The 27,034-nt window shown below is 36.2% G+C and overlaps 1 protein-coding gene across 5 annotated transcripts in view; it reads right to left on the bottom strand.

Moving 5' to 3' along the window:
• The window catches only part of LOC128649793 (UDP-glucuronosyltransferase 2A1), a 165,748-nt gene that overhangs the window by 42,140 nt on the left and 96,574 nt on the right, over nucleotides 1-27,034 (bottom strand). Inside the window, exons 4-5 of one of the 5 annotated variants that reach the window (XM_053703258.1) lie at nucleotides 24,058-24,073; nucleotides 19,422-19,782 (exon numbers count right to left, since the gene is read on the bottom strand). The exons of 3 other annotated variants lie outside the window; for them this stretch is intronic. In XM_053703258.1, coding sequence (XP_053559233.1) covers nucleotides 19,422-19,782; nucleotides 24,058-24,073 — 377 coding nt within the window. Of the gene's footprint in view, nucleotides 1-5,610; nucleotides 6,373-19,421; nucleotides 19,783-24,057; nucleotides 24,074-27,034 lie in introns of those variants that run through there. One more of the 5 variants, XM_053703254.1, reaches the window with a different exon arrangement.

Below are 27,034 nucleotides of genomic sequence, written 5' to 3'. Positions count from 1 at the left end.
GCTAGATATGTACCTGAAGGTGCATAGTATACTATGTGATTCAACTTATTGCAATAACAGTTTGAAGAACAATGATCAGGTTTCATTATCTTGTGGTCACTTGTCAGTGGCTCATGTAGGAAAATTCGATTATCATTGGCTTGAGATGCACCTAGGTTTCAAATGTCGAATCACTAAATGTAGGTGCTTGGTATACTGTGTGATTCTACTTATTGTCAAGTTTAATTATCTTGTGGTCACTTGTCAGTGGCTCATATTGGAAAATTCTACTATCGTTGGCTTAAGTTGCACATAGGCTTCCTATATTAAATCACTGAAATTAGGGGTTCAAATGTGTCGTAGAATAAATATAGTAACCTGATATCCCAAATAAATTCTGGGATTTATTAATATATTGATATGATACCCCAATATTCAGAGAAAAGTAAGCTCTTTATTTATCAAAATTTAATGCCAAACGAGGTATTAGGTTAGATTTTCCATAAAGTTATGAACTCACATTGGACTAAAAGAGTGATTTATAAACATGTGGAGAATATTATATAAGGATATTTGAATATGTTTCACAATAAAGCATTTTTTAATCAGTGCTTCATATCTGTTACTTAGATTTCAATCGGGTTAATAATAACATCTGAAATATTAGCAGAACGTAACTGCTTTATATAGAAAGTATCCAGCAAGGAAGTTTTATTATACCATAGTAATTAACAATCTTATAGTAACAGTTTGCTGAGATATCAATTCTGCTACCCTTATAGTTTGGGATGCTATTAACAGTTTATAAAAATCTAATTTATTATAGGCAAGGTACCGGAGATTGTGGGGATTACTCTAATAGTTAATAATATCCTATTAACAAATTTCATTCACACATAGATTTAAATTTTGCTACCCAGCTGCAACCGTATTGTAAGCTGCACAGATCCGAGGTAGTTAATATTTGTCAAACAGGGATTGTTATTTCCCTTGTGCATGTTATAAGCCTACAATATTGCTAAATAACCGTTAAAATAGTTATATACTGTTCACTTAGGTATATTAGGTTAGCGGCACATTTAGATGTGGTCGCCGTTGTTGCGGTATGTATAAGTAATAGTACAAACAAACACTACAGCCAATTCCCATTCAATCTTACATGTATGAGTAAATAACTAATATTACAACCAAATGGTTCTATTATACTGTGTATCGAGGGTATATGGTTCTATAGTTGTTTAAATCAACATAGTATTTTTAAATTAAATGTTCTAGATTCTAATGCTGCATTAAAAAATTAATTGAGGGTTGAAAGGAGTTCAACACCCTCCCTTGACATGTTTCGCCGTCTAAGTGGCAGCTTAGCGCTAGATACTAGGATGGCTCTGATTGGCTAAGGATTGAGTACAGAGGTGGAGCCAAGGTGATAAACACCCGTGAACGCGGGCGCGCGACACCTTCGAAAAAGCCTCCACTTAGACGGCGAAACATGTCAGGGGAGGGTGTTGAACTCCTTTCAACCCTCATTTAATTTTTTAATGCAGCATTAGAATCTAGACCATTTTAGGCCATTTGTAGCATTTTGACGGAAAACCTAGGTTACAAAATTTGCTTTTTGGCCTCTCCAAGAAGTGTGGAACAATATTTACACAAAATCAAGATATTTAAATTGTTATGGTATATTGCAAATATTTTTTTTACTTAAAGGGATATGACACTCAAAATTAAACTTGCATAATTCAGATAGAGCATGTAAATTTAAGACACTTTTAAATTAACTTCTATTTTAAAATGAGCTTTTTTGTCTTGGTATCCATGTTGATAATAAATATGCAGATATCCTACACTAGTGGGAGCTAGCTGCTGATTGGTGACTGCACACATTTCTCTCTTGTGATTGGCTAATTAGATGTGTTCAGCTAGCTGACAGTAGTTCAATTGTGTTCTTTCAGCAAAGGATAACAAGATAATGAAGCAGATTTGATAATAGAAGTCATTTGGAATGTTGTTGGAAATTGTATGTTCTAACCAAATCATGAAAGAAAATGTTGGGGTTTCCTGTTCCTTTTATATAATTAAATATTTTATATTACTTTTCATGTACTTTGTATTACTTATTGTTGATTCTATATATCTCCTTTTCTCCTTATATTAGCTATTCTTTCATTTCATTATTTTATGGTGATGCTGGTAGCTTAGAAAAGGACAAGAAGGGGAACGAAGAGAGACATATTGTTTTAATACTAATAGTTTTTCCTTGAGTTTAGAATGTATCTGATATGTGTGTATGCAATCTTCAAATTGGGAAATCTACTATTATTTGCTTACCGTATCTACACATGGATACTCTTAATTTATGTACAGATTGACATCATATCTCCGGTTAATACCTTTTGGAACTCTAGTTTCTAGCGTGAAGATCCAAAATACTTCCCCTTTTAATAGTATTTTTAGGTGGCTTCCACCTAGTGGATTTTTCTCTATTTGTTCTATGCCCAAGAATGTGAAGTTGATTGTCCCTCAACCGTAGGTGGAAGTGCTTTGGCAACTGGGTTCTTGGTATCTCTTCATCTAGAGAATTTAGGTTCTCCCTAATTCTTTCTTTGAGTGTTCTCTTGATATGCTTAGTTGAAAGCTAAACCTAGGTAGGCTCATATGCCAATTTGCCCTTGAAGGCCGCCTCTTATCTAAATGCATTTTGACAGTTTTTCCCAACTAGAGGACGTTAGTTCATGTGTGCCATATAGATGCAATTGTGCTCATGCCCATGAAGTTACCTAGGAGTCAGCACTGATTGGCTAAAATGCAAGTCTGTCAAAAGAACTGAAATAAGGGGACAGTCTGCAGAGGCTTAGATACAAGGTAATCACTGAGGTAAAAAGTGTATTAATATAACTGCTGGTTATGCAAATTTAGGGATTGGGTAATAAAGGGATTATCTTTTTAAAAAATTAAAATTTCTAGTGTAGACTGTCCCTTTAATTTTGAGAGTTATGTCCCTTTAAATCCTGTTTCAATAAGATATATGATTTACCTCTTGTTTTTTGACTAATATGATATAATTATTTTCAGCGTAACATTTTAATTTTTTACACACTAGTACTCATTCATTATTTGAAGTTAAGAATTCTGCTGACTAATGCTATACAATGAAACATGAACTGATCTCTGAGATAGATAGTAATTAAACAACTCATATGAACTCTAAGTAGTTTGCTGATTAAACAAACGTCAATTCCTAGTTGACATTGTATTTAGATCACAGGTCACACAAATATACAACCTAAATACTATTAATTGAATGGCAATCAATATCCCTTCTCACTGAACTTTAAATATTGTATCACATTAAAGGAACATTAATGTATTTTTTTTAATAAATACATAGTTTATATTAGTGATTAATCACTGAGCTGCAAAACCCTCCCTCCAAAAAACAAACAAAAAACCCATACAAAATAAAAGTTTTAAATGCATATGAACTGCCAGTTTTGAAACTGACTTGAAATCTCTGGTGAGATTAGTTGTGACCAAAAAGGGCTTTCTATTCACTATTCCAAGCAATCAGAGTCAAGTATGTAGCTGGTTTAGGAAATATGTAGCATTTTGAAGGAAAATCTAGGTTACAAAATTAACTTTTTAGTCTCGCTGAGAAGTGTGGGACACTTTTTACACAATATAACATATATTATACAGCAAAAGCAAGCAAAATAAATGTTTTATTGCATAGATGTTTTACATAATATGATTAAATATCTTATATTCTATTTTAAGCACATACTTTCATTATTCTGCATTACGCTGAGTTGTCAACTATATTGGAGCAAATACTGACCATACTATTTAGTTTAATTATTTATGTAACAGGAAACAGAAAAAAATAGCTGCTAGCATTCATTTAAAATTACCATATTTTTCAAAATAAATTCCTTCAAACCTTAGAAGACGTTTCACTATAGCATAAACTTGATATATTATTCCTTTATAAGGCTCAGAACTAAAAATATTACCTAATGGTAACTAGGGATGAGATAATACTGGAATTTATTACACATAGCATTGCAGGGTTGATAGTAATATAACTACATGACTTAAAGGGACATGAAACACAAAATGTTATGTCCCTTTAATGTAGTGTTTGTCAATTCCAGTCCTCAGGACCCCTAACAGGCCAGATTTTCATGTCAGTTTACCAAAACATTTCTCCCCTTTTAATTGTTCCTAATGATCCATTTTAGAGTGTATTAAATGGATAACAAGCTCCTTTACCCTTATTTCGGCATTTTAAATTGCTGATTTAGCCAGTGGTATCCCCACCTATACTGAAAGTTTCTGGTCTTACACCAAGGCTGTTGACAAGCTATGTAAACACAGCCAGCAGAAATAATTACACTCCCAGTGGGGTGCAGGATAGTTAAGTAATAAAACATTAGTTTTCCATTTTCCTCTCTAAGAATTGAGCTTTCATTTACAGACAAATATAAATATATAAGGAAGCATGTGTGTGTACACAAAGTGATAACATAATTACATCTGATATTACCTGCAAGCTCAACCCATTGTAATAGGCTGTGGTTTTAAAGCACAAAACCAGCCAATTCATATACACAAATAAATCTGAAAATGTGATTTCTCATTCATTTTATAATCTGCAGCTACAGTATACTGTCCCTTTAACTACAACACAGGTGAAATGGTCAGATAATGGTTCAGAGCAGGTTAGTAATCATTGTTACTGATCAGCTGATTATTTCAATTATATACAAAAAAATGTATTTAGAAAATAACTATATATATATATATATATATATATATATATATATATATATATATATATATATAGTGGATCCATATTGTTACACACCAGAGATAACCTCTATTGGAATTAATTATTCTGTGTTCCCTGCTATACTGCAGCTATATTGAAATGCTTGAAGGTACCTGACCATGACAATGTTACGGCTTATCTCCTGAGTTCTCTCGGTTTTACAGCTGCCATATTTAATTGTTTTGAGGTTTCTGTCCCTGCAAAATTTCTGAACTTATCTACCTGTACATCAATCCACTCAGTCAGTCTCAAGCATTTAATTCCCAAGGCTGGATTGGCCTACCAGGATACCAGGAGATTTCCCGGTGGGCTGCAGAAGCAGGGGCTGGAAAACTACAATTTAAAAGGATGATTAATGGATGCAATTGGGTTGTAGGGTGTCTATATAACACCAGCCTGACCCTTTTTTTAATATAAACTATAAATATTGGGGGAAAGAGTACCCAGTAATCCCCTCTGAGAAAAATGGGGCATGCACATTCTACTGACTCTAAACTAAAACAGGGCTGGTCTCCAAAGTTTTCAGGGTTGCTTTATATTCCCAGTCTGACCCTTTCCTTACTGTATTCTGCTATGTCACTTGTTATACTTATTGACCTCAGTAGAATTACAAGCTAAGCATTACTTTGCCCTTATTCTATTGATCCTTAATTGAAAGCCTGTTGCTACATTCAACTTGTCTACTAAAGGACATTTGTAAGGGTGGGCTTTTATCTGCAAACTGATTCCAGCCTGCGCATAAGACAGAACCTGTTCTACACCAGTAGTTACTACCAGTTCATGCCAGATATTTATAAACTTACCTAATATTTCACTGAAATACTTATCCCAGTAGCCTCCATACTCTATAAAGAAGATAATATCCTGAAACAAATAATGTAATGTATTTTTCAACCTTTCCACAAAGGTCATTCTATCACTGAGCTCCGACATGATACCCGGCACATATGAAAATGGAGATGGTAGATGTCCGCAGAGTCTTTCCATTGAATTACCCATTGAGAACCTGAAGGTGTAGACAAACGGTATTCCAAGAGCCTCGGCCACAAGTTCACCCCCTGGAGACAATGGGTCTGAGATCAAAACATCATACTTTTCTCTTCGAAGTCTCTCCATTAGCTCTTTGTTTTTCAGAACGCCATCACAGATATGTTTCTCCAACTGCTGTATATCTGCCATTAAACTCTTCATGCGAAAATAGAATTCCCAAAAGGAAATGGAGGGGGCATCATAAATCCACACTTTAAAGTAATTTTCCAGAATTTCTAAATTCCTCTCTTTTGTAAAAGCAACTGGAAAAACTTCAAATTTCAGAGGCGAAGGTTCTGTGTGGTCTATAAGGAACGCGGCTGAATATAGGAGTACAGTAACGTCATGGCCTTTATAGGAAATCTTGTTAAGGATAAGCTTTAGGTTAAGCCAATGACTGCCATCTGCCGGGAAGACCAGCACCTTTCCACAGAACACTGTGCTCAAGAAAGTAACTTGAAGCAGGAAAAATACTTTAAACCAATGCATGTTGATTTTTCAGTATAACCTGAATCACTGTAAATGGCAGCAATGAACTGATTGACTTGTGTTACTAAGTTTAACTAAAATGTACCTTAGTCCCAGTGTTGCAAGATAATCCATTAATGTTTAACTCCATTATGACGTTTCCAAAAAATAATAATTTCCCTTTAAAATAATTTTGATTGGCTTCAAACATTCTCACAGCCAATCGTACATAGATATGTCAACTGTGGCATAGTCCATTCTAGTGGCCTCTAAGCATGATTATGCACTTGTAATATGCAGTTTGGGAACACATTATAAAAAAAAGTCATAAATATACTGTACATGCCCTCTAAACCCCAAGTGGGAATATAGTTTCCATATATCTGGCACAACAAAAGTATACAAACATTAGCATTGAAGCCACCATTAAAGGGACATAATGCTCATATGCTAAATCACTTGAAACTGATGCAGTATAACTGAAAAAAGCTGACAGGAAAATATCACCTGAGCATCTCTATGTAAAAAAGGAAGATATTTTACCTCACAATTTCCTCAGCTCAGCAGAGTAAGTTCTGTGTAAAAAGTTATATTTCAGCTGCTGTCCAGCTGCAGGTAAAAAAAAAAAATATATGAAGAAATGAACAGCAACCAATCAGCATCAACACTGCTGAGGTCTTGAACTCTTTTACTGTGATCTCATGAGATTTGACTTAACTCTCATGAGATTTAATTGTAAACTTCCTTAAGCTGAATAGGGAAATAAGATTAGAGCGCACGTAAGCTTGCTCCTTCCGCTGTCCCGGGACAGACGTACTGATTTGTTACTTAGAAGTTCTTTACAATGGGATGTGGCTACTGAGAAACTTTTGAGGTAAAATATCTTTCTTTTTTACATAGAGATGTTCAGGTGATATTTTCTAGTCAGCTTTTTACAGCTATACTGCATCACTTTCAAGTGTTTAAATATTTGGGTATTATGGCCCTTTAAATAAAAACTTTAGCAATCAATACAATACTTTGCACATGTTTTTGCAAGGTTCTCAAACTTGAGGGATTTCCAGTCCATCAGAAAATCTTGTTATCTCATAATTTTCAAACGGTTCTACACTGCATTAATAGCCACAATAACTTTTATTAATATAATTCAACAGCAGTATTTTTATTAATATGAAAATGAAATCACATTCTCAGAGGGTCTTCACAGGGTTTTTGGTCTTTTTCTCTTTCAACATCTTTAACCCGCAAACCCCCTTTTTGGTCATTTTTATTTTATTTATTTTTTTATTTAAATTTTTATTGAGGTACTGGAAACAATATAAACAGTCGATACCATACATTTTCAGGCTTTTCATGTAGAAAAATATACAAATGTTATAATAAGTGTTACACAATATGACGTACTGTAAAAGTTATTGCAAGGTGAGGTAATATTGTAAAATATAGTAATATCACAAAATAAGATAAAATTCTGTATGAAAATATTCAGGCCTAGATTTAGAGTTGGGCGGTAGCCGTCAAAACCAGCGTTAGAGGCTCCTAACGCTGGTTTTTACCGCCCTCTGGTATTTGGAGTCAATCAGGAAAGGGTCTAACGCTCACTTTCCAGCCGCGACTTTTCCATACCACAGATCCCCTTACGTCAATTGCGTATCCTATCTTTTCAATGGGATCTTTCTAACGCCGGTATTTAGAGTCGTGGCTGAAGTGAGCGTTAGAATTCTAACGACAAAACTCCAGCCGCAGAAAAAAGTCAGTAGTTAAGAGCTTTCTGGGCTAACGCCGGTTTATAAAGCTCTTAACTACTGTGCTCTAAAGTACACTAACACCCATAAACTACCTATGTACCCCTAAACTGAGGTCTCCCCACATCGCCACCACTCAATAAAAAATTTTTAACCCCTAATCTGCTGACCGCCATCTACGTTATACTTATGTACCCCTAATCTGCTGCCCCTAACACCGCCGACCCCTATATTATATTTATTAACCCCTAACTTGCCCCCCACAACGTCGCCTCCACCTGCCTACACTTATTAACCCCTAATCTGCCGAGCGGACCGCACCACTACTATCATAAAGTTATTAACCCCTAATCCGCCTCACTCCCGCCTCAATAACCCTATAATAAATAGTATTAACCCCTAATCTGCCCTCCCTAACATCGCCGACACCTAACTTCAATTATTAACCCCTAATCTGCCGACCGAATCTCGCCGCTACTGTAATAAATGGATTAACCCCTAAAGCTAAGTCTAACCCTAACCCTAACACCCCCCTAATTTAAATATAATTTAAATCTAACGAAATAAATTAACTCTTATTAAATAAATTATTCCTATTTAAAGCTAAATACTTACCTGTAAAATAAACCCTAATATAGCTACAATATAAATTATAATTATATTATAGCTATTTTAGGATTTATATTTATTTTACAGGTAACTTTGTATTTATTTTAACCAGGTACAATAGCTATTAAATAGTTAAGAACTATTTAATAGCTAAAATAGTTAAATAATTACAAAATTTCCTGTAAAATAAATCCTAACCTAAGTTACAATTAAACCTAACACTACACTATCAATAAATAAATTAAATAAAATACCTACAATTACCTACAATTAAACCTAACACTACACTATCAATACATTAATTAAATACAATACCTACAAATAACTACAATTAAATAAACTAACTAAAGTACAAAAAATAAAAAAGAACTAAGTTACAAAAAATAAAAAAATATTTACAAACATTAGAAAAACATTACAACAATTTTAAACTAATTACACCTACTCTAAGCCCCCTAATGAAATTACAAAGCCCCCCAAAATAAAAAAATGCCCTACCCTATTTTAAATTAAAAAAGTTCAAAGCTCTTTTACCTTACCAGCCCTGAACAGGGCCCTTTGCGGGGCATGCCCCAAGAAATTCAGCTCTTTTGCCTGTAAAAAAACACATACAATACCCCCCCCAACATTACAACCCACCACCCACATACCCCTAATCTAACCCAAACCCCCCTTAAATAAACCTAACACTAAGCCCCTGAAGATCTTCCTACCTTATCTTCACCTCACCGGGTATCACCGATCGGTCCTGGCTCCAAAATCTTCATCCAACCCAAGCGGGGGCTGGCGATCCATAATCCTGCGGCTGAAGAGGTCCAGAAGAGGCTCCAAAGTCTTCATCCTATCCGGGAAGAAGAGGCGATCCAGACCGGCAACCATCTTGATCCAAGCGGCATCTTCTATCTTCATCCGATGAGAAACGGCTCCATCGTGAAGACCTCCAGCGCAGATCAATCTTCTTCCGACGACGTCCAACTGAAGAATGACGGTTCCTTTAAGGGACGTCATCCAAGATGGCGTCCCTCGAATTCCGATTGGCTGATAGGATTCTATCAGCCAATCGGAATTAAGGTAGGAAAATTCTGATTGGCTGATGGAATCAGCCAATCAGAATCAAGTTCAATCCGATTGGCTGATCCGATCAGCCAATCAGATTGAGCTCGCATTCTATTGGCTGTTCCGATCAGCCAATAGAATGCGAGCTCAATCTGATTGGCTGATTGAGGCGGGAGTGAGGCGGATTAGGGGTTAATACATTTATTATAGTAGCGCTCAGGTCCGGTCAGCAGATTAGGGGTTAATAAGTGTAGTTAGGTGGAAGCGACGTTGGGGGCGGCAGATTAGGGGTTAATAAATATAATATAGGGGTCGGCGATGTTAGGGCAGCAGATTAGGGGTACATAGGGATAATGTAGGTGGCGGGGGTGTACGGAGCGGCAGATTAGGGGTTAAAAATAATATGCAGGGGTCAGCGATAGCGGGGGCGGCAGATTAGGGGTTAATAAGTGTATGGTTAGGGGTGTTTAGACTCGGGGTACATGTTAGAGTGTTAGGTGCAGACGTAGGAAGTGTTTACACATAGAAAACAATGGGGCTGCGTTAGGAGCTGAACGCGGCTTTTTTGCAGGTGTTTTTTCAGCTCAAACTGCCCCATTGTTTTCTATGGGGGAATCGTGCACAAGCACGTTTTTGAAGCTGGCCGCGTCCGTAAGCACCGCTGGTATCAAGAGTTGAAGTTGTGGTAAATATGCTATACGCTCCTTTTTTGGAGCCTAACGCAGCCATTCTGTGAACTCTAAATACCAGCGGTATTTAAAAGGTGTGGCCAGAAAAAAGCCAGCGTAGCTAACGCACCCCTTTGGCCGCAGAACTCTAAATCTAGGTGTCAGTAAACAATATTGTTCCTCATTTTTTAAATTTTTTTAAACTGTATATAAAGAGTTATAAATCCCCTTCGTAGAGAATTGACCAGCTAGTAAAGTGTTATCCCCTAATAGTAATCAAGTACCTCTCATGGATTTCAGGTGGGGACAAAGAATAATACTAGGATTTTCATAGGATGCATTTTCCTGCGCTTACCTAGTAAGCCTTATATATGGTGGGGGGGGGGATAGGTGGGTAAGTACTATGGAGTTTGTAATAAAGAGTCGAAGGGTTCTCCCTTGGGCTCATAGCAGATAATAGCTGTGAAGTTCTCTTGTGGTGTTAAGATACTATTCAATTCAATGTAGTCCAAACAAGGTCATAAATGCACAGACTAGAGACCCATATCAACTTAAATGTAGGACTTAACTGGAAATGTGGGAATGAGGCTTACGGCCCAGATGGAGCTATGTGTCTAGTAAACAGCCCTAAATTTAGTACTATAAGACTATGCAGGGTAGGGTCTAATCCGCTTTACTTGTTTAACAAACATAGACTTAAAAGCTCTTAGTGAGTAAGGAGTAGAATACACCAACTCTAGATGAAGGTGTGAGTTATTTAGAAATGGAAGCGCAAAACCAAAAATGATGGAAGTTGTTATTAATAATAAAATTTGATAAGTCTCAAAGATTAGCTGCCAAGAGGTAATGGGACAGAAAGGGTGAGTAACCTTTTCCAAGAAGCTTGAGCAATAAATGTTTAGGGAGAGGATACTGTCTAAACACCTCAGTGCTATAAAATGTGACAGAATAGAGCTGTTCTTCAAAAAAATAAAAAATAGTAATATATATGCACACACTAAATCGAAAGAAGATAACGATACAGAATAGCAATATATATGTGTATACACTATATCTAAAGAAAATGACAATGTAAAGAGAAAGTGTATGTTTATGTATGAACTGGAAAGCCAAATAATAAAGGTTTCAACTTAAGTTGAGTACATATAAGGAACCATAATAATACATGTATGCAACTCAATGATACAATAGTATATAAGGAAAAAGAAAATTTATGCTTACCTGATAAATTTATTTCTTTTTAGACACGATGAGTCCACAGATTTCATCCTTACTTGTGGGATATTCACCTCCTGGTCAGCAGGAGGAGGCAAAGAGCACCACAGCAGAGCTGCTATATATAGCTCCTCCCTTCCCTCCCACTCCAGTCATTCCACCAAAGTTAGGAAGAGAAAGGAAAAAGCCAAGGTGCAGAGGTGTCTGAAGTTTACAAAAATTATAACCTGTCTCCGAGAACAGGGTGGGCCGTGGACTCATCGTGTCTAAAAAGAAATACATTTATCAGGTAAGCATAAATTTTCTTTTCTTTTTAAAGACACAATGAGTCCACAGATTTCATCCTTACTTGTGGGATACAATACCAAAGCTAGAGTACACAGATGATAAGGGAGGGACAAGACAGGGAACCTAAACGGAAGGCACCACTGCTTGAAGAACCTTTCTCCCAAAAACAGCCTCAGCCGAGGCAAAAGTATCAAATTTGTTAAATTTAGAAAAAGTGTGAAGAGAAGACCAAGTTGCAGCCTTGCAAATCTGTTCCACAGAAGCTTCATTTTTGAATGCCCATGAGGAAGCAACAGCCCTAGTGGAATGAGCCGTAACTCTTTCAGGAGGCTGCTGTCCAGCAGTCTCATATGCAAAACGGATGATACTCTTCAGCCAAAAATAAAGAGAGGTAGCCGTAGCTTTCTGACCCTTATGATTTCAAGAGAAACGACAAACAAAGAAGATGACTGACGAAAGTCCTTAGTCGCTTGTAAATAAAAATGTCAAAGCACGGACCACGTCCAAATTGTGCAAAAGACGTTCCTTTGAGATGAAGGATTAGGACACAGGGAAGGAACAACCATCTCTTGATTAATGTTCCTGCTTGAAACAACCTTAGGAAGGAACCCTAGGTTAGTACGCAAAACTACCTTATCTGAATGAAAAATAAGGTAAGGAGAATTGTATTGTAATGTCGAAAGTTCAGACACTCTTCAAGCTGAAGAAATGGCAACAAGAAATAAAACTTTCCAAGATAACAACTTATCTAAGGAATGCATAGGCTCAAACAGAACCCCTTGAAGAACTTTGAAAACAAAATTCAGACTCCATGGAGGAGTAATTGGTTTAAACACAGGCCTGATTCTAACCAAAGCCTGACAGAAGGATTGAACGTCTGGAACAACCGCCAGACGTTTGTGTAACAAAATGGATAAGACAGAGATCTGAACCTTTAGGGAACTTGCTGATAAACCCTTCTCCAATCCTTCTTGGAGAAAGGACAAAATTCTGAGAATCCTAACTCTACTCCATGAGTAGCCCTTGGATTCACACCAATAAAGATATTTATGCCATATCTTATGGTAAATCCTTCTAATCACAGGTTTACGAGCCTGGATCATGGTCTCTATGACCGAATCAAACCCCCCCCCTTGGAAAGGATTAAACGTTCAATCTCCAAGCAGTCAGCTTCAGAAAAACTAGATTTGGGTGAAGGAAGGGCCCTTGATGAGAAGGTCCTTCCTCAATGGAAGTCTCCAAGGTGGCAGGGATGACATGGCCACCAGATCTGCATACCAAATCCTGCGAGGCCACGCAGGAGCAATGAGGATCACTGATGCCCTCTCCTGTTTGATTCTGGCAATGACTCGAGGAAGAAGCGGAAATGGAGGAAATAGATATGCAAGATTGAAGGACCAAGGAACTGCCAGAGCATCTATAAGTTCTGCCTGGGGATCCCTGGACCTCGACCCGTATCTCGGGAGCTTGGCATTCTGACGAGATGCCATGAGATCCAACTCCAGCCGACCCCATTTGAGAATCAGGTTGGAAAACACTTCCGGATGGAGTTCCCACTCCCCTGGATAAAAAATCTGCCTGCTCAGGAAATCCGCTTCCCAATTGTCCACCCCTGGGATGTGGATCGCCGATAAGTAACAAGAGTGGACCTCTGCCCACTAGATTATTTTGGCTATCTCTGTCATCGCTAAAGAACTCCTCGTTCCTCCCTGATGATTGATGTAAGCCTGAAGTTATGTTGTCCGACTGGAACCTGATAAACTGGACCGTGACTAACTGAGTCCAGGCCAGAAGAGCATTGTAGATATCTCTAAGCTCCAGAATATTTATAGAAGGAACAGACTTTGACAGAGTTCAAACTCCCTGAGTCTTCAGGAAGCCCCAGACTGCTCCCCACCCCAGAAGGCTGGTGTCTGATGTCACAATCACCCAAGATGGTCTGTGAAAGCAAGTCCCCTGGGAGAGATGAACCAGAGACAACCACCAGTGAAGAGAGTTCCTTGTCTCCTGTTCCATAATTATTCGAGGAGACAAGTCTGCATAATTCCCGTTCCATTGCCTGAGCATGTTTAGCTGCAGAGGTCTGAAATGGAACCGAGCAAACGTGATGATGTCCAATGCCGCCACCATCAGCCCGATTACCTCCATGCACTGAGCCACTGAAGACCGAGGAGTGGACTGAAGGACTATACAAGTATCGCTAATCTTTGATTTCCTGACTACTGTCAGAAAAATCTTCATTGATATGAAATGATTCCCAAGAAAGTTACCCTTGTGCTTGGTACTAAGGAACACTTTTCCAAATTTACCTTCCACCCATGAGATCACGGGAAGGAAAACACCATGTCCGTGTGAAATCTTTCTTGCTATAAGGATGGCACCTGTACTAGGATGTCGTCCAGATAGGGCGCCATTGCAATGCGCTGTAACCAAAGCACTGCCAACAGCGATCACGGAGCCCTTATGAAAACTCTGAGAGCTGTGGCAAGACAGAAAGGAAGAGCCACAAACTAGAAGCGTTTGTCTAGAAAGACAAACCTTAGAACTTGAGACGATTCTCGTGAATGTCACATGAAGGTACGCATCCTTTAAATCCACTGTTGTCATTAATTGACCCTTTTGGATCAAGGAAAGAATGAAACGAATAGTTTCCATCTTGAAGGACTGTCCACTAAGAAATTTGTGTAGACTCTAAAAAGTGGCCTGAATCTCTCTCTTTTCAGAGCCAGTATAAAAAAGCCAGCACTTACCTTTAAAATCTGCCGAACAGCAGGGCAACTCAGCAGGTTTAAGAGGTCCTCTCCCTCTCATAGCCCTTTGGATAAAGATAAAACCTCAGTAATCTTACTTAGGTTATCAGAATTAGGGCAGCATCAATGTATGGGAGGCGCAGTGAGAATTATGTCCACAAGTTCCCATTGCTCTAAAGCCACCAAAATCTCTACTGTAGGGACTGATATGGACTACGGCTACACCCTAGAACAAAGCAGCACACTCTGGCACTACTTTAAAAATAATAAACTCTTGATTGAAGAATCTATTCTAACACCTCACTTTACCTCTTCCTATTGTAGGCAAAGAGAATGACTGGAGTGGGAGGGAAGGGAGGAACTATATATAGCAGCTCTGCTGTGGTGCACTTTGCCTCCTCCTGCTGACCAGGAGGTGAATATCCCACAAGTATGGATGAAATCCGTGGACTCATCGTGTCTTTAAAAAGAAAAAAAGAATGGAAAAATTCTCAGCAAGACTAATAATCTTTAAAACTTAAGACTAAAAAACACCATATATAGGAGCATAGGTCAAAGTGGTGTAATACTAGTAATATGTATGCTTAAAAACAAATATATATATATATATATATATATATATATATATATATATATATATATATATATATATATCCCAGCGGAGCAATGTTACAGTTGAAAATCAGGCAAACATATAGTTCATATGGGTATCATTGAAATTCTTCCGGCAAAAGCCCCTATTGAGTATTCACTTACTGGAAATAACCTCCATCATATGCGGTAAGGCAGGCACGGATGGACAGATCAAGCTGTGTCCAGGGCTGAATCAGGTGCTCGTTGTATTGTATACTGTGTGTCTTTATAAGTTGGCCAGGTACTCCGATAGTATATTGGACGTTTGGAGATATTCAACACTTGACTCTGTAAATTGATCTCAAGTGTAGCTTTTCTCATACGGGATAATCATGTACGGGAAACAAAATGAAGAAGGGTTTATCGTATAATTCCCTTTGAAACGCGTCAGGTTAAGGTTATTTACTGTACACCCTGTACAGATTTCCAGCCGTATCTTTGCTCTTTGGATGAGTTTTACCCGCTGCTGCCGCTATTATTTGCTCTGCTGTTTCCGGTGGCCACCGGTTACAGCTGTGGATTACCTGTATGCACAAACGCTGATTTGCTACCTCATACCATTGAGGTTTTAATTTGTAAGTGCATTTTATTTTGCTTATGTATGTGTCACTAAGTCTCCATTAAAACGGAATTGCACTATTATTTGTGTTCCCATTTTGTTTCCCGTATGAGAAAAGCTACACTTCTGATCCATTGGGAATTTACAGTGTTGAATATCTCCAAACGTCCAATATACTATTGGAGTACCTGGCCAGCTTATAAACACACACAGTATACAAGATACAGAGTACCGGATTCAGCTCTGGACGCAGCTTGATCTGTCCATCCGTGCCTGCCTTACCTCATATGATGGAGGTTATTTCCAATAAGTGAATACCCAATAGGGGCTTTTGCCGGAAGAATTTCAATGATAACCATATGAACTATATGTTTGCCTGATTTTCAACTGTGATATTGCTCCGCTGGGATATATATATAGAGTATATATATATATATATATTTGTTTTTAAGCATACATATTACTAGTATTACACCACTTTGACCTGTGCTTCTATATATGGTGTTTTTTAGTCTTAAGTTTTAAAGATTATTAGTCTCGCTGAGAATTTTTCCATTCATTATTTTCCTTATATACTATTGTATCATTGAGTTGCATACATGTATTATTATGGTTCCTTATATGTACTCAACTTAAGTTGAAACCATTATTTATTGGCTTTCCAGTTCATACATATACATACGCTTTTTCTTTACATTGTCATCTCCTTTAGATATAGTGTATACACATACTGTATATATTGCTATTCTGTATCGTTATCTTCTTTCGATTTAGTGTGTGCATATATATTACTATTTTTTATTTTTTGAAGAACAGTTCTCTATTCTGTCTCATTTTATAGCGCTGAGGTGTTTAGACAGTATCCTCTCCCTAAACATTAAAAGCTCTTAGGACTGCACTTTGAAGGCTTGTGGAATATATGAAAATAGCAAACTACATTTTGGTAGATTGTTTAAAACTAGCCTCTGAGGAGATAATTTCTTCCTGGTGGAACTTAAAATCATACGTCTTGCACTAGTATCAATATTGAGGTATATACCTAGAGATCTTTAATTTGGGTCTCAAGTTATTTAAGACTAGGGTCATTAATGTTGACCACCATGCACAGGTGAGTAATTGACCTCAAATTATATGGCTTGTCCCACTGTCTCGGCCACTAACAGCAGGACCAGCTTTGAGTTATATAAATAGGGTAGCAGAATATTAGGAGGTACAGCATAAGAACTCCTGTATCTATAATTATCCTCCTTAGATAGGGCAAAATACACTTATAGTTTGGTACTAGCCTCTTATAATAATATGCTAAGGGGCTGTTATATACTGTAGGAAGTGCATGCTATATCTGGAGCTAAGGGCCTACACTAGTAAAACTAAAATTCAAGTCAAACAAAATCGGTAACTATACAAGTTTCAACAGACAGAAACCTTACACATTATTATAATATTGCAAATTTTGCCAGGCCTAAGGTGTCATTATTCTCATACAAAAAAAGAGGGTAAATGGAAATTAAACATTTGTTTCCAAGGGAAGGTTAGCTTGAACATTAGGGAAACTTATATTTATGTAATATAAGCACCACTTTGGAATATATGGACTCTACGGTATGGCTAATATTCAGCAATCATATTGCCCTCCATGATAATGTTAGTATTCCCAAATTTATCCTGGGCATTGAACTAAAAAACAAAACGTGTGTGCCTAATAGTAATAATAAACAGGGCCAACATATACAGTGAACAATTGTATTTGGAGTGACCTGTATGAGCATATTCCAGTAGACAGAAGCCCTAAGCAAACTCTCTAGCCTATGGCTATCATACATTATAGAGATCTGTAGTGGTATACATAGCAAGGGTCTATGGGTCAAATATATACAATGCAACGACCGGCAACAAGATTCAATAATCCTATATAACTACTGCAACAAAATCAGCACAGACAGTTATCCTGCTCAAGTAAAAACACAAAAAACCTTTGTCGCATATAATGTGATGTTATACAAAAACTCGATATACTAATTTGGCTAGTATCAAAGGGGGTACAGACAGCATAGGAAACTGCGGTATGAGTTTTTCTAGTCGGCATGAGTCAGTTCTATGGCAGCTTATAACATATAGAGCTGCAAGTTATGTTCTCCAAATGAGAAGCCTATCCTACCCCAACTTTATCATCCGTGCGGTCCATGAACTGTAAAATGATAGATTATATGCGGAGTTGTAGTAATGTACGGCTGCTCGGTTCCAGAGCTTGCTCCACCACCCCGGTCATTTTTATTTTTAATGTTTATATACTTTGTTTTTAAATCAAACCCTTTTAAAAGAACTTGAAATATTTTTAATCTATTTAACTTTTATCCAACTAAAATACAATCATCAGAATGTTAGTTTAAAGGGACAGTCTACACAAAAATTGTTATTGTTTAAAAAGATAGATAATGCCTTTACTACCCATTTCCCAGCTTTGCACAACCAACATTAGTATATTAATATACTTTATAACATTTAAACCTCTAAATTTCTGTCTGTTTCTAAGTCACTACAGACAGCCTCTTATAACATCCTTTTTTTTTTTTGCTTTTCACAACAGGAGACTGCTATATTTTGTAAGCAATATAGATAATATTGTGCTCGGTCCTTTGGAGTTGTGTAGGACACATCACTAATTGGCTAAAATGCAAGTCAATAGATAATATATAAATAGTAATGTGATAAGGGGCTGTCAGAAGAGGCTTAGATACAAGGTAATCACAGAGGTTAAAAGAATATTAATATAATGATGTTGGCTGTGCAAAACTGGGGAATTGGTAATAAAGGGATTATGTATCTTTTTAACAATACAAATTGTTCCTCCTAGACTATTCAAAAACACTGCAAATCCTGTTGAATTATTATGTAACACAGAATGCAACCACAATCTGTAAAAAATAAAAATAAAATTGTTTTAAGTTTTAAGTTAATTAACTTCATATGCAATATAATGAGAATATCAGGTTTTTGTAAGGTCAAAACAATTACAAATATAAATGAACATATTATCATAATATTTTTCTTGTCCCAATTCCATAGATTAAACTATTAAAATATTAATGATTAAAAGACTAAGGCCTGCGGATCAGGTCCGACAGACCTCGCTGAATGCGGGAGAGCGATACGCTCTCCGTATTCAGCATTGCACCAGCAGCTCACAAGAACTCCAATGGGCCGCCAGCAGGGAGGTTTCACTCAACTTGATCGTACTCGATCGGGTTGATTTCCGGCGATGTCTGTCCGCCTGCTCAGAGCAGGCGGACAGGTTATGGAGCAGCGGTCTTTGTGACCGCTGCTTCATAACTGCTGTTTCTGACGAGTCTGAAGACTCGCCAGAAACACGGGCCGTCAAGCTCCTTTCGGAGCTTGATAGATAGGCCCCTTAATGCAAAGATTTTGAAAGATTAGAAAAACATATGAAAATCATGTTTTTATGGAATGGAATGATATTGAATATTAAAACCATGAGGATCTCCATGGAAAGCGCTTGGTGTGACTCTTTGAACGGATTGGAATAGACACCAGAAATATTTAAATTGATTATTTTACAGGTATTCATAGACTTACCTAATACTTCACTGAAATACTTATTCCAGTTGCCTTCAAATACTATAAAGAATATGGTATCGGCAAACAAATAATGGAATGTATTTTTCAACCTTTCCACAAAAGTCATGTTATCACTGAGCTCTGCCATAACAACAGGCACATATGAAAATGGAGATGGTAGATGTCCGCAGAGTCTTTCCATGGAATTACCTATGGAGAACCTGATGGTGTAGACAAATGGCACCCCAAGAATCTCGGCTACAAGTTCACCACCTATAGAAAACGGGTCTGAAATCAAAACATCATACTTTTCTCTTTGCAATCTCTCCATTAGCTCCTTGTTTTTCACAATGCCATCACAGGTATCTTTCTCTAACTGCTGGTGATCTGCCATGACATCCTTCATTCGCATTAAGAACTCCCAATAGGAGATTGAGGATGTGTCATATATCCACACTTTAAAGAAATTTTCCAGAACTTCTACATTCCTCTCTTTTGTAAAAGCAACTGGAAAAACTTCATATTTCAGAGGCGAAGGTTTTGTGTGGTCTATTAGGAAAGTAGCCGAATATAAAAGAACAGTAACTTCATGCCCATTACGGGAAAGTTCCTCTAGGATGATCTTTATGTTAAGCCAATGGCTGTTATCTGCTGGGAAGACCAACACTTTTCCAGAGGACACTACACTGAAGAAAATAACCTGAAATAGGAAAAATGCTTTAAGCCAGCACATGCTGATTTTTTTTAGCGTGTCCTGAATCACTTCAAAGAGCAGGAATGAACTGTCTGACTTGTGTTACTAAGTTCAGCTAAAGTGTGATTCAGTTACAGTGAATGATAAGTCGGAAGATAACCTATTAATATGTAACTACATTATATCATGTGCTACACTTTAAAAAGAAAAAAAAATTCCCCTATTTATATAGAATGGTTTGTTCAACATTTTAATCTAAAACAATAATTAATTTTTAATTCAATTAAAAAATAAAAATAAAATTAGAATGGAAAAGTAGTAGCATTGATAATTTAATGTTTACTGTTGTAGAATACGTGTCTGTAATAGATGAATTCACAAATCTTTGATTTTTGTAATGAACATTAATTTTAGATTCTATATTTTTAAAGCAGTTGAAAATCTCTTTATGATTCCCTACATTGTTATGCAAATTAAAAGCAATTCAGTTGTATAATCTAATAGTATACAATCATTTGACAACAGCACTGTGTTCCTATGCATTACTCCTGTACCAACTCTGGATTGGCTGCAGGCACACTCACAATCAGTCTAAAACAGACGATTGCTGCATAGTCTGTTTTGTGTGCCTATCTATTTAAAGGGACACTTAAGTCAAAATTATACCTTAAAGGGACATTAAACACTAAATACATGCTAGATAGAATGATGCATTCAAAGAAAAGATTAGTCCATGACTAACATGTAGATGTATTTTTTAAAGTTTCATTAGTTGTTTAAAAAGTGTCTATAAAACACTGGGAGCTGCCATGTTGTAACTTGTGTTACCTTCTCTGCTGTGGCCAATTAGGGGCCATTATAAATAGATCACTAGAGTGTGCAGCCAATGGTTGTGCTGGATTTAACAGAGTTCTGCTCTTCCATTTCTAACAGGAACTGAAAAGCTCACAATTTCAGAATGGAATTACAGGCAAAGAGGACAAAATAAATAATGAAAGTATATTGCAGAGCTGTTTTATATATACAATTTATCATCTTATATTGCCATCTCAAAGTGTTTAATGTCCCTTTAATGATTCCGATAGAGCATGCAATTTTAAACAACTTTCCAGTTTACTTCCATTAACAAAATGTGCACATTATTTTTATATTTACACTTTTTGAGTCACCAGCTTCTACTGAGCATGTGCAAGAATTCACAAAATATATACGTATATGCATTTGTGATTGGATGATAGCTGTCACATGATACAGGAGGAGTATATAGATATAACTTTTTATTGGTCCTTAAAGTGTGCCTCTATTTTAGTGTGCCTATAAGTGAGACTATGTATTTGTAATTTATAGCCTGTGAGCTATTTTTTTTAATTATATCTATAACCTTGACAGTATTCCAGTCCATCAGAGAACAACCTTGTATTCTTGAAAAGTCATTCTGGCCTCTTTTGGACAGCATATCTAATGTTTTGATTATAGAATGATTGCAACAGCACTGCTGTATAAAAAAGTATAACAAGTCTGTTAATATTGGGTATCATATTCATAAAACAGCGAAGCTTCAGGCTACATACAGCCCTTAATCATACTTAGTTTAGTCACAGACCATTTTTCAATTTTCTTACCTTTAGGGACCAGGGCTATTTTTACATTTCTGCAATGTTTGTGTTTAGCTGTAATTTTCCTCTTACTGCACCCACACATAAAATATACCGTTTTTTTTTGCCACTAAATGGACTTTCTAAATATACCATTATTTTCATCATATCAGACTATAATAAAAATGTGAATAAGAGTAAACAGACCAAGAGTTCTAACTTCACAAAACAAAATACTTCATCTATAAATATGGTCAGCGAAGATCATGTAGATATAAAAGATGTAGGAGATTCTACAATAAATATAACTAAAGCTCCTAACAAAACTCCAACAAAAAAACAAGGCAACTATAATAAAAACAATAAAAAAAAACTCCTATAGCAATAATAATAAAAAAGCATGGGCCCATTCTAATAACAGATATGAAGTATTAGATGAGAGTAAAAATACATCTAATCATTAAAATGATGGTCAGGATTGGGAGTATCAGGGAGCAAAACCAAAATCTTATCAAGAAAAACAATATTATGATAACAATTTTTTAGGACAAGGCAACCAATGGTGGAGGTCAGATCAGAACAGCTCTCACCCACCCAACAGGGATTGGAGGAGAGAGAGATCACTCCTGAGAGATCAGTATCAAAGGAGACAAAACAAACAAGCTCTAGAACTAGAAGGGGAGTCAGAGCAGGAGCAGGAGTACAATCCAAAAGAATGGAGACCCAGGTACTAGAGAAAGCATAAGCTGATATCTATAATCTAGCACAATTAAATTTAGATAATAATGATGTAAGACTACTGAATAAAGGACTTAATTTTGGACCGAAAGCACCACCCAATAGATTTGAGATATATTTGGATTTACAAAAATATATGCGTAAATTAACTTTGCAGAGATATTATTTAAAAAATCCACTATTGAAAACCCAGCCATGGGTTGATTATTTAGAGAGCAGAGATTTAGATACTCTTTTTTTTTTTTATACTTTTATTTATATATAAACAACAGCGTATGTCAAATCAAAAGACAAATCAAAATGCAAATCTTTGTACCGCGCAGGGCCAAAATCAACATAAAATAACATGATAATGCTAAGTAGAAAGTTGAAAGAAAAAATAAACACAGAAAGAAATGATTGCATCATAATATAAATTGGTCATACTTATATAATGCCCAAGCGGATTTTCTAACTAATGACATACATTGCTGTACTTTTTAAGGAATTTTTACACACCAATATTTACACCAAATAACCAAGTCATATTAATTTTTACATATTGTGAAAACAAAAAGAAACAGAAAACCAACAAACCATAAATAAATAAACAAGACACAACCAACTAAGTGGACCATCATAAAAAAAAAAAAAAAACCCTAATCCTCTCCACCCCTTTCCCACTGCCTCTCCATACCGGCCCCTCCGGGCTATTTGATCCAATTATGTGGAAAGACATTTAATAACGTCAATTCTGCAAAACTTACTGAAGATAGAAAGGGGGAGAGAATCCTTTTTTGGATAACACTTGAATAGGTTAAAATAACCGGTGACCATCTCCATAAGAACTTCTTAATTCTTTTTCTCAGAAACATCATGTAGATGGAATGATTCAAAGACAATCTGCTCTTGAAATATTTTAAACACCTCGGCTAATCCTAATAAACGCTTACTTTTCCAATTTTTAAGGATACAATGTCTAACTGCTAATATAACTGTATTTAGACTTTCTATTGTGTTCCTATCGATCGCATCATTAAAAGGATATAAAAAAACAATATCCTTCACTGCTAACAATATTGTAACTTTGTATAATTTATTGAACCAGTAAATTATCTTCAACCATAGTTGTCTAACTATAGGACATGACCAGAACATATGGAGTGTATCTGCCTTATGATATGCACAATGTGGGCAAGTATTACTCAACAAAGGGTAGAACTTATTTATCTTCCATGGTGAAATGTAAAAGTCGTTAATCAACTTCATATGTGATTCCTTCCAGGCCATTGGTACTTTACATTTAAGCAATGAATCAAAGCTTTGGGAGATATTTTCAAGATCTATCACTGGAATTCTTGAAGACCAGAATTTACATAGATTATCCCTGATGAGCAAACTCTGCTTATTCAACATAATATCATACATCAGGGAGATCGAGGCATTACCTGTGGTAAATTTTTGTATACAGAGTTTAATATCTGCCCAATCTATTGTAGATGTGGTCCGCCACTTCTGATCTAAAATAAAATGGCAAATTTGGAAATACGCAAATAAATTGGATCTAGGTATACCGTACTTACTAAAAATCTCTTCTGCAGATACTATTTGAAAGTTTTCATCAAAGAATTGTTTTACATAATATAACCCTTTTTCTGCCCAGTCTTTAAATACTTTTTGATATAACCCCGGAAGAAAACTCGGATTACTTAAAATAGGTAAAAAATATGAAAAAGAGTAATCCAAGTCTAAAATTGAGCAAAACTTTTGCCATGCATAAACTACATTCTTTATAGAGATAAGACAGCTAATGTTCTGCGGCAATTTCTGAACTTTGCAATGTAAAATCGCTTTTAATGTGAACGGTGCAATTATAAATGATTCTATCTCATCAGAAGAAACAATATTAGAACCGGCAAGCCAATCTATTGCTATTTTGGCCAATGCTGCTAGATTATACAGTTTCAGATTAGGCAACGCTAAACCGGCAGCTCCAGAGGTTTGCATAAGTCTCCTCAAAGCTATTCGTGGTTTTTTATTATTCCAGATAAACTTGGAAAATAAAGAATTAACTAGCTTTAAATCCTTATTCAATATAAACAAGGGTAGGTTCTGAAGCGGGTATAACAAACGTGGAAAGATGGTAGATTTGATTAACCTAACACGCGCTGTCAAAGACAATGGAAATGATACCCAGAGTTGTAGATCCGCAGCAATCTTTTGAAACAATGGCTCGAAATTGGCTTTATACCAAAAACTGGGATTCCTATGTAAAACTAACCCTAGATAATTAATAGCATCAACCTGTTTAAAAGGAATACTAGGTGTTACTATCAATCTATTATTAAAGCACAATAATTCACTCTTCTCCAGGTTTATCTTATACCCGGAAAACGAGCTGAAAAGATTCAGAGTTTGTAAAACTACTGAGATAGATCGCTGAACATTGGCTAGAAATAATAACACATCATCCGCATATAGTAAGATTTTAAGAGAATGTATACCAAACTGACATCCTATTAACACCTCCCTAAACCGAATTGCTAAAGGTTCTAGTGCAATATTAAAAAGTAAAGGGGACAACGGACACCCCTGCCTAGTGCCCCTTTGTAAGGTTATTTTGGATGAAAGGGTCCCATTGAAAAGTAAAAAGGATATTGGATTATGGTATATTCTGTGGATGAAGTGTAGAAATTCTCCTTTAAAGCCAAATTGTTCTAATGACCTGAATAAATATTTCCAGATAATTGAATCAAATGCTTTGATGGCATCAAGGGAAAGAATAGCCGCATCTTGCCATAACGGTTTCTTTCTGTCCTGGTCTACATTCCACGCGTAATCCAACAAATTAATTAATTTACGTATATTTTTGGTTGGATTTCTGGCTATCATTGGATGAATAATATTATGCAAACACCTGGAAACTCTTGCCGCAATAATTGCCATTAATATTTTATAGTCTATATTTAAGACAGAAATTGGCCTGTAAGAAGCCTGCTCCTCTGGATTCTTACCTTTCTTTAGAATGAGAGAAATATTCGCCGCAGAGAAATATTCTGATATTGGATTCATCATGCAAAAATAAAAATTAAAAAGTTTTTCTAATATCAATAATAACTCTTCACTCATACATTTATAAAATTCCGCTGGGGAATCCATCCGGACCCGCTGCTTTATTCATTTTTAGATTGTCTATAGCCTTTCTGATTTCTTGTATTGAAATCGGAGCGTTAATTACTAGCAAATCCTCATTAGATATTTTGGGGACCTTTATCATATCCCAAAAATTATTATGCTTAATATTGTCTATTGCAACTTCGGAGTAGAGCTGTTGATAATAAGTAAGGAAAGTTTCTGAGATCTCCTTGGTTTCTGTAGCTCTGCCTTTATCTGTTTGAATTGCCAATATAAGATTTTTCTTTTTTCTATTTTTAGTAAGTTTGGCCAAATACTTGGCCAAACACCCATGTACACCTTTAAAATGCAGATTTAATTTTGCTTCTTCCTCTACTGATTTTTGCTTTAAGAAGAGATCTCTTTCTTTTCTTTTCCCCACTGTGGGATTCGCACAGTAAATTGTATAAACATTCCTAACTTGATTTAGAATTTGAATTTCTCTTGCTCTGCTCTTCTTCTTACCTATACTTACGTACACCTGAATTTCACCCCGCAATACAGCTTTAAAAGCTTCCCAACATATATCAATCTTGTTAATATAACTTAGGTTTTCAGCATAATAACGCTGCCACGAGGCTTTCATGAAATTAACAAATTTAGGATTATTATATAGATAACGAGGGAAAATAAAGCTAAGTATTTTACTTCTTTCTTTATTACCTGCTATAAGAGATAATGAAACGATGGCATGATCTGAGATACTAATTTCTCCTATCTCAGCCTCTAATTCTTGAAGTGATAATGTTTCTGAGATTAAAAAAAAGTCTATCCTTGAAAATGTTCCGTGCGCTTTAGACTCACATGAATATAACAACTTGTCAGGATTTTTTAAACGCCAAACATCTACTAGTTTTAATCTTAAGCACAATTGTTTTAAAAATTTCGCGTGTCTATTATATACTGCAACATTTTTTTTTTGAAAATCTATCCAGGATAGGACAAAGAGTTGCATTAAAATCTCCTCCTAGAATTAGGTTCTCAGAGACAAGAGGAAATAATTTCAGCTTTAAATTTTCCCAAAAATCTCTGGAGAAATTATTTGGGGCATATATATTACAAATCACCAGTTTAACATTTTTTAATTGGATTTGAAGAAGGATATATCTAGCCGCTTCATCTATTTCTACTTTAATTATCTTATACTCGAGATCCTTATGTAAAAGGATAGCTAACCCACATTTTCTGGCTCTACTAGCTGTAGAGATAACTTCCCCTACCCACTTTATCTTCAATTTTGCTGCTTCTTGCTGATTAAGATGGGTCTCCTGTAAAAGGACTATATCCGGTTTATGACTAGCTAATTTTTTGATAACCAGTTTACGCTTAATAGGGGAAGTTATTCCCCCTATATTCCAAGATAATATTTTGAGTCCCTCACACATCTAACATCAATCTTTCAACACAAGACCTGCCCGGGGTGGCCAGCATAAAACACCTTAAAAATAGTT

Source organism: Bombina bombina, chromosome 2 (genome assembly GCF_027579735.1).
Source record: "Bombina bombina isolate aBomBom1 chromosome 2, aBomBom1.pri, whole genome shotgun sequence".
NCBI lineage: Eukaryota > Metazoa > Chordata > Amphibia > Anura > Bombinatoridae > Bombina > Bombina bombina.
This window is presented reverse-complemented; position numbering and strand designations above follow the sequence as displayed.